This window comes from Halyomorpha halys, unplaced genomic scaffold (assembly GCF_000696795.3).
Source record: "Halyomorpha halys isolate HHAL.00 unplaced genomic scaffold, Hhal_1.1 Scaffold798.1, whole genome shotgun sequence".
Taxonomy (NCBI): domain Eukaryota; kingdom Metazoa; phylum Arthropoda; class Insecta; order Hemiptera; family Pentatomidae; genus Halyomorpha; species Halyomorpha halys.
The window spans coordinates 250,161-259,154 of NW_027107612.1; the positions used below are offsets into that span (position 1 = coordinate 250,161).

Consider the following 8,994-nt stretch of genomic DNA (forward strand, 5'->3'; position numbering starts at 1 on the left):
AGAGCTCAAAAGATCCCAGTGCATCCCTCTTGCCGCATCACTGGTGATGAATACAGAATATGAAATAAGGAAATAATTAACCTTTAAATATCTAATAATTAACTGCACCATGGAAGTAATTAATTTATATCAAGAACGGAAAATTGAATTAACTAAACCTTAGAATTTACTACGGTTTAAATGTCATTACAATCACTAAATCGTGGTTTGGGAAAAATAATGCATAACAGTCATTTTATATATAGATTACAGACCGAATTTAAGTATTACGTAAAATGGACCAAAAGGCAATGTGACGCTTCACGGACTTACATTGTCGGCTGTGAGATTTAGTTTTTGGCATAAAAAAAAACTTTTTATCGTAAAAAAAAAAAATTCATATTCGGAAAATAATTTAACTAGCAGTTTTTTTTCGATAAAAATCATGAAATAATATAAAAGACCCCCAGAATTACACGAGCCTGAGCTCAATAGGAACACATCAAAACAAAGACTTATAAACACAGGCCATGGTCAATACAAGAATTTGATATGGTGTTAACATACAATAATAATTGTAAAAGAAAATATTGAGTATTCTTTCAATAACCTCGTGAATATATTTTGTTTATTCTTTTAATTTGTTTTTTACCAAATAATTATAATACTTGATTATATTATATTTGTTAAAATGTACAAAAAGGAATTGTACAATAAAATAGTTAGAAAAATGAATTTAAAAATAAAACTCTTTCTGGATAATAATACAGTTGACCTAAAATTTACCAATCCCACACAAAATATAACGTGATTGAATTAGAAAACAGTTAAAACAATGATTAAATACGAACAAAACTGAAAAAGGGGTCAAGAGATCTTCTAAAATAGATTAAAAAAAATAAAGGATAAATACCACCGTTACCTGAAACGGATACGGACATACAAATAAAAATAATTTGCTTAGTGTCTATTAAAATTTACACAACTTCTTCTCATGACCAAATGAATGATGACATAAAAAAACAGAATACTAATCGTTTTGTCTAATTTTGTCGTTTCACTAACTGCTATTGTTTTTTAATCTAAAGCCACAAATTTGGTTGACGTGCGGCGGAAACTTGGGATTTACAAATAAAAACTACTTTTTATTAACTTCATTTACAGTCACTAAAAAGATCTTATAGACAAATCTAAAAGATTTTAGATACTTTTAAAATTGAAGGATTTACGGCACTATAGAATCTTCAATTATCTATGGTATTACTATGTTCAAGCACTTCATTAATTTATTTTTTTTTAAAAAACGTTATACTGACTGCCTTACAGTTTCATTTAACGATGTTACTTTTACACCGGTCGAACAGATCCGCTATCTTGGACTACATTTGGACAAGCGATTAACCTGGAATCCTCACACAAGACTGAAAAGACAGGAAACTGCACGTCGATTTCGACTATTACAGCACTTACTAGACAAACGGTCTAAACTTCCAACACATTACAAAAGACTGATCTACATGACTGTAATAAGGCCAATCTGGACATATGAAGTTGAGCTATGGGGCTCCACTAAACCTTCGAATTCCTCTCGTATTCAGTACTTACAATCCAAAATTCTTCGTAAAATCCTCAATGCTCCTTTCTCACAAATAAAATCATACATGAAGACCTTAATGTCCCCTACGTAACCGATCTAGCCCGAACCAGATATCACTCCTTCCATTATAAACTCTCTAACCACTCAAACCCCCTAGTTTCTAATCTTCCATTCCTGACAATCCTCCAAGGTGCCTGAAAAGAAGATGGCCACGAGACCTGCTAATGTAAAATGTCATTAGAGTGCTACCAATGGGTAGTTTCTCTACACACCTGTAACACTCCAATTTAACTTAAATCAGATTTACTAAATGTATTATAATGTACAGTTGTAAATAGCAATAAATAAATATTAAAAAAAAAACATTGTTTATATATCTTCATTATAGCCTAAACATAAAGAGGAGATTGGCTTAGTATGCCAAATAACAAACATAATGTAAGGAACAAGATAATAAAACAATCAAACAAAATTTAAATCATTAGTACAATTAAAATCAATTGGAAAAGTAATAATAAAGTATAAAATATTTTATGAATTGGCTCATTCTCTCATTGTGAATAGAGCCGAGTATAATCACCTTGTTGCCGTCCTAGTAATACTGAGGAAGCCTGTATTACTGCAAATGAATGCTCTCAGAAACATACGGAATTTATCACTTTAGGGATTAATCCCTAAGGAACGTCTCATCAGAATTAGTGAATACCGTCTCCAATGCATTGCGTTCAATACACCAAGCTTGGTAAGGAATATATATCTCCATGGATGGTGGAACAACTTACAAATTATTGTAAGAATAACACCATAAACAATTGTCTAGGAAAACTTTACTACGAATAAAACGTTGTTACTCAGAAAGCTCATAAAAATTAAAATATGTGAATTGTTAAATTGATAAATATTTTCAGCAACCACATATTATTTGTTCCTGTTTAAAGGCGTAAAAATTTTTGGTAAAAAATTTACATACACATAAACCTGCATGCACACAGAAACATACAAACATGTGCATGTAAATAAATTTCCACTTAAAAAAATAGAATACACTTTTTAAAAGTTTTTGATGGGAAAAAAAAATTCAATAAAAAATCAAAATTCAAATACTTGACTTTAGTTTTCTAATAAGGTGTAAGGTACAGTATGGGCTATTCTCAAGCGGGCTTGAGCAGCTTCCACCCAGCAACTAACTTTATTTTTTAAATATTAAACTTGTTGGTTTGGCAGTATTTTTAATAAAAAGATAATGAAAAAATTAAATATCATGATTCCTAGATTCCAGTTTATGAAGAGCCTAAAAATAATATTTACGTTTAAAACACAAAGTTCTCAAATAGCGTAAACCCTTCAATTTTTAAAATATTTCTAAACGAAATTAATAATAAGTAGGCTTATTCTACAAACGCTACGTTTTTGCCACATTTCTGCAATAGCATTAGTGGAAACTATAGAAGTAGATCAACAACATTTTCTTCTGCTATTTTTGACCAGATTATTTGGGCCACGGGAAGATTTTGCACTAATTTCTCATGGACACCTTGAATATATCAAGGTTGAAACATATATTATTTATGTCAAGGTGAATTCATTCATTTATGACATCCAGTATACTAATCTCCTCTACTGAAACAATAATTATTATAACCAATTCAATGCTAAATAAATTTCTGAGATACTATTATTGAAAACAAGTCAGACATAAAATTCAATTTAAGTGTTGCTGTGGGTTTTTCGAAACATGAGGGAAACCCATAGGTGATGAATTAATTCGTAGAATAATACCATTATACCGTGTACTCTGACAGATTGTGTATAAGAGAAGATATACACTACCGCATACCCAGTAAATCTACGACCTAAAAATAAAACATGAAAACAACTTATTCAAATCTCAGATATCCAAGTCACAATTGTAGAACACTTCCTTAAACCCGAAACACAAAGGACTCGTGACCATGAACCCAAAACTGCTACTCTGTGATTCACCAGCTGGCTCTCACGCCTGATGGATAAGAACTATCCAGGATCTGTCCATTATAACATTATTGTGGGGAGGTAAAGAAAATGGTAGCAACCTTCTGGTTTACTCATGATTTTCCCCTACCTAAGGCGGTAACGATCCTACGTCACTAGGGGAGGCACTATATATCCTTCGGTTTGAGCACAGGAGTCATTGTGTCTTCGAAGTTTCTGAGGAAGCATGAACCGTTTCATTGTGAGTACTAACAACTAATACTGACAGTATTATTATTTAGTAAACGTTATGATCATTTAGCATTAATTTTTCACTATATTTTGAAAAATGAAAATATTTATACGTTAAATTTTATTTATATTGTTAAATAATCAGTATTCAAGAAAAATATTTCTTTCTATGCAGACGTTTTATATAGACGTTTATTATTATTGAATCCAGTTTGATAACTTACAGTTAACAAACATACACCTTCACACTAAAGGGACAGAAAGACTTAGTTTATGGAATAATATATAATATCCACCATAGATTTTATTCTAAGCAAAATAAGTAGTGATGTAGTGTAAGTCGAATTGTAGGTTTGTTTCATTTTAATATTTTTTCCCTAATACAATTTTTTTTTTATTTGTTTAACTATACGATATTTATTAATAAATATTTCAATTGTACCATACTTGGGCAACATGTAATATTGATATATAATAAATATATCTTTACGACTACAATTCAGGAAGTGTCAGGGGCACAGCTCTTTGAAAGTACATTTACTAGACCAATGGTTGTGTAACGAGGTGGTTCTAGTTAAAATCACACTCGACCGCCAGATTTATTCACAATTAAGGGTACCCACTTTATGAGGCTGGGTGGACTTTCGAATCCCCAGGGTTGACTCACGGCCATAGTAACAGAATGAATAATTATCTGTCACATCCGGATTCGATCGAGTATCAGTGCCTTACCACTGAGCCACGCATTTCCCTCTTATATACCTTAAAACAAATAAATAAGTAGAAATAGGAAAAACATAATCCGAACCACTTAACAACTAAATATGAAGTAAGAAAAGAAAAAAGGATAATAGAAAGAGATCCGGTGGCCGTCTTCTTTTCAGATACCTCGAACGATTATCGGAAATAGATAGAGTTTGTGTAGGAAAGGAGTATAAATTTTAAGGGGGTTTATATATTAAGGGACCAATTCTATTGCAAAATTAAAACCTTAAAAGGTAGCGTACAAACACCCCTTTAATTGGTAGCATACTCTCAACTTTCTTCGTAGTTTTTTTTTAAGAACATCGTTAAACGTGGCGTGGATTTTAGGTAAAAACAATCATTATAAGTCTCAAGATCTGATTAACTTCCTAATATTGAAACTCATAAAGATTTTTATTTTTTGGCATCCCTCCTAAAGATAATTTCTATATATCATCCTGGCCTCTACTCCTTCAAGTCGAATTATTGTACCAAACTTATCAATTTTTACGGTCAATTCATATAACTCAACATAGAAATTAAACAAATAATTTATCAGGTGTTGCAATAGTAAAAAGTAGTTTTGATTAAATGAAAAACTAAAAAGCTTGTATATTTGGTTAAACTCCACTTACACAGTGAATATGATTGAGTCACACCATTGATTGTTTTCAATATAGTGGTCGTCAGAATGGAATGTATTAAAATTTGTATTCCTTTATCGATGTATATCAGATATGGGGGGGATTATGTCATAATTGTTAAAAATATCTAAACCTGTTAAAACTGGTATTAAACTAACTAATTATTTATTCCAAAAGGGGAATTCGGTTTGTGATCTTAAATCAGAAAATAAAAATTACTTATTATAATTTTTAATCGCCTAATAATGACCTGATTATGGTAGATACCTTTGAAAATACAAACAGATTACTGAATAAATAGCTATTTCCACTATTATTATCAATGGATTGAATTTAATCAATTATATTTAAATTTATACAGTCCCCAAACTATTTCTGAGACTTAAAGATTCCTGACTGAGATCTTCTAATGGTATTCCGACAGTTAATTTATGTCTGTGGCTTCGGTATAAACAAAATAAAGCAAGTTTTAGTACGCAATCGAAAGTGTGGATTATTTAGCAATTAAAGTATACTTTTATCACTACTTAAATTTTCATTAGACTTTGTAAATTGGGTTGTTAATTGTATACTGTAGACTAATATGTTGAGAAAAGGTCAGGAGTGCGGTCAGAAAAAATACACATTTAAACACAACATATTTATTTATGACGACGTTTCGATCAGAATTTCAAACCTTTATCAGATCAAAAACAGTCTAATTTTTCTAGGTTTAGATACCATACCTAAGAGTAATTTTATATCATTGCAACACCGAAGTGTTGATTTGAATACTTTAAGATTTTAATTATGTTAGCTGCTAATTTCATGTTTTTATATTAGCCCATCGTTCATTTTGTATTTTAAACTAGTGATGTTACACACAGTTAGGTTTTTGCAACGCGAAGATAACAGAAAATCACTTAAAAATTCCCCCAATACAGAAACTTGCAGCTACCCAACATTTATAATGCATCTATGACAAAATTTGCTGATATTTTCCCCCTTTTAACAATCGTATTATTTATTATGTTTTAGATTACCACTTTTGTGATTTCCGCGGTAGCCCTAGCGATGGCTAACCCAATCGCTGATCCTGAACCAGGAGGTTACGGTGGATATTCAGGAGGACCAGTTGGATACGGCAAAGGCAGCGGAGGCTGGGGAGGTAGCCAGGGAGGCTGGGGCGGAAGCTCAGGAGGACCAGTTGGATTTGGCAAAGGCAGCGGTGGCTGGGGAGGAAGCCAAGGAGGCTGGGGCAGTGGCGGCCATGGAGGATGGGGAGGCGGTGGACAAGGAGGATGGGGAGGTGGACAAGGAGGATGGGGAGGCGGCAAGGGGAGCTGGGGAGGTGGTGGAGGACATAGTGGATTCGGAGGACAAGGTGGATATGGTGGACACGGAGGTCAAGGTGGATACGGAGGAGGACAGGGAGGATATGGTGGATATGGTGGAGGTCATGGCGGATATGGAGGCGGTCATGGAGGCTGGGGTGGAAAAAAGTGGTAATAATTGAGTATTACGACAAAAAAGATTGTAAGATTGGTTTTTCAAGCGTATAACAAACCATTTAATTGATTTGAAGAAAAACTTTATTTTTTTGTAAAATCTTTATTATGTTCCAATCAATGAAGATTGATTATTATGATGTATAATGTTTATACCGTTTACTGTGATGTCAAATTATCGTTTTTAATAAATATAGCCTAATAAGATAAATTTGTTTTAAATTAATCAAACCTTCTGTGATCATGTTTTGTGACTGAGAAAAAAAAAAAAACTTAGTTACGAAAACTAAAAACAGAGATCTATACTTATATTTTTGTTCTAAGTCTATAAAACTCATGTTTTAGTAAGTGTAATTTTAAAACAAACTCAAGAAAGAAAAACTATAACTTTCAAAATAAAACATCCAATTTATTTTTATATAATCACAGCAATGAAAAAAAATATATAAATTTAATTATTGTAATGTTAATTGACGGCCAAAAATATTTGGATTTATTAAAGGAATTACCAAGAGGTACAGCATAATACAAGACGAAATTCGAAAAAAATATTCGTGAGTTCTTAAAGCAATATTTCATTTTAGTTCAAGTAAGAGCTTTAATAAATAAATGTAAAAATCTTGTGGCATTCTACATATTACTACTTATTATGCACATTCTTTGAGTATTAAGATTAAATATGGGTATTTCAAATTATTTTTGAAAATGGATTTAAAATTATCTTTTAAAAAGTTATACTTTTGAAGCTACAAATGTAAAATAGGAATTAAAGTACAGTACTGTTCAGCACAGTCAGATCTTGACAAAATAGATCAAATATTTATCAGTAGATTTTTGAAAAAAAGAAGACTGCATTAATAGTTCCAGAACTATTGTCCAAAAGCATTGATATAAATATATTATTTTAGATAAAATCTTTTTTTTTTTATTTCTTAATAACTTGATTTGGCCTTACAAAAACAGTTTTTAAAAATTTTAAGAAGCTATGTAAACTAGCCTAAAATATTCTATAAAGCTAGTTAAAATATAAGAACAATACTGCTTGTTATACCCACATGGATAATCTACTTCATATAAAGTGAGTAAGAAATTAGGCCATACACCATACAGATTATAAATGTGAATAACCAGTTGTACAACGTTTCAAAGTTTTTTTTTTTTAATTTTATCTTTTTCTTATCAGGAATATACAGCATTTATTTTATTTCTTTATTCTTTATGTCATTCGAACAACGTTTCGGGCTCTTATGCCCATTATCAAGTTCTAAAAATAAAAATATTTACAATGAACAGTTTTACAATCCACATACAGTTACACTCAACAAATCTTATGTAGCAATTTATTAAAAGAGAAAAAAAACAACATTTTTTTACACATTTACTTACGACTAAATAAAACAAATCCCCAAAGTAATAACAATTTAGGGCTCAGTACATTAAAAAACTTAGATATAAATAAAACTTGGACATAAATAAAAAGGTACATTTTATAAATATAATAAATAACATTACAATATTAATAAGCACTTGAAATAAAAATTATTTTCAATTGTAAAACATTTTTGGAAAACAGCACTAATGTAAAATAAAAAGAATAATTATTTACAAAATTGGACTTTTATTCACTTTGGAATACATAAATATTTGCTCCTGTTAAGATGACATATGTCCACAAATTAATAGTAATGTAAGGAAAAAATAAGAACAATAATCTCAAAACATTTTAGATTTTTAAATGGTTATAAATTATTAAAGTGGATGTATATATAGTTAAATATTAAAAGAAATGTAAAATTTGTAGATTGTAACTGTATATCAATTAAGAAACTGTTGAATGTAAATATTTTTATTTTTATTACTTGATATTGGACATAATGCAGGTCTTCGACAGTTGTATTAGCCCAGTGGTCACTTATGGATGCGTGGTCACTAACTATAGCTCAGGAGAGGAAAATATAGGTTTGGCAAAATAATATTGGAAAATCTATTGTGAATGTGAGGAAAAGGGGCTGAAAAAAATGCTTGGATTTAGAAAGAAACAGGACACACTGAAGATGAGAAGACTGAGCAAATAGAAATGGGCAGGGCATCTCCTTCGGTGCGAAGATGACAGATGGTGAAGAATTGCCACAAAAGGGACTCCATACAACCTTCAAAGTAGAAGAGGACGTCAAAAAAAAAAGATATGGCAATGTTTTCAAGAGGATGGCAGAATCCCTCTGGTGGAGAGCTAGGGACAGGGTTTTCTAGAAGAAGAAGTGGAAAGAACTCGCCTCTCAATAGGGCTGGTCACCCCGGGAAGTGCTGACTATTACTCCAGAAAGAGAAGGTCTTTACAGAA

At 31.2% G+C, this 8,994-nt stretch overlaps 1 protein-coding gene across 1 annotated transcript; it reads left to right on the forward strand.

Annotated features, from left to right (window-relative positions):
• The first annotated feature begins 3,691 nt into the window (after window positions 1-3,691).
• On the forward strand, window positions 3,692-6,864 carry LOC106686224 (ctenidin-3). Its single transcript, XM_014429403.1, has 2 exons — window positions 3,692-3,788; window positions 6,184-6,864. The coding sequence occupies exons 1-2, from the start codon at window positions 3,774-3,776 to the stop codon at window positions 6,652-6,654; spliced, it is 486 nt and encodes a 161-aa protein (XP_014284889.1). The 5' UTR covers window positions 3,692-3,773; the 3' UTR covers window positions 6,655-6,864.
• The last annotated feature ends 2,130 nt before the right edge of the window (window positions 6,865-8,994 follow it).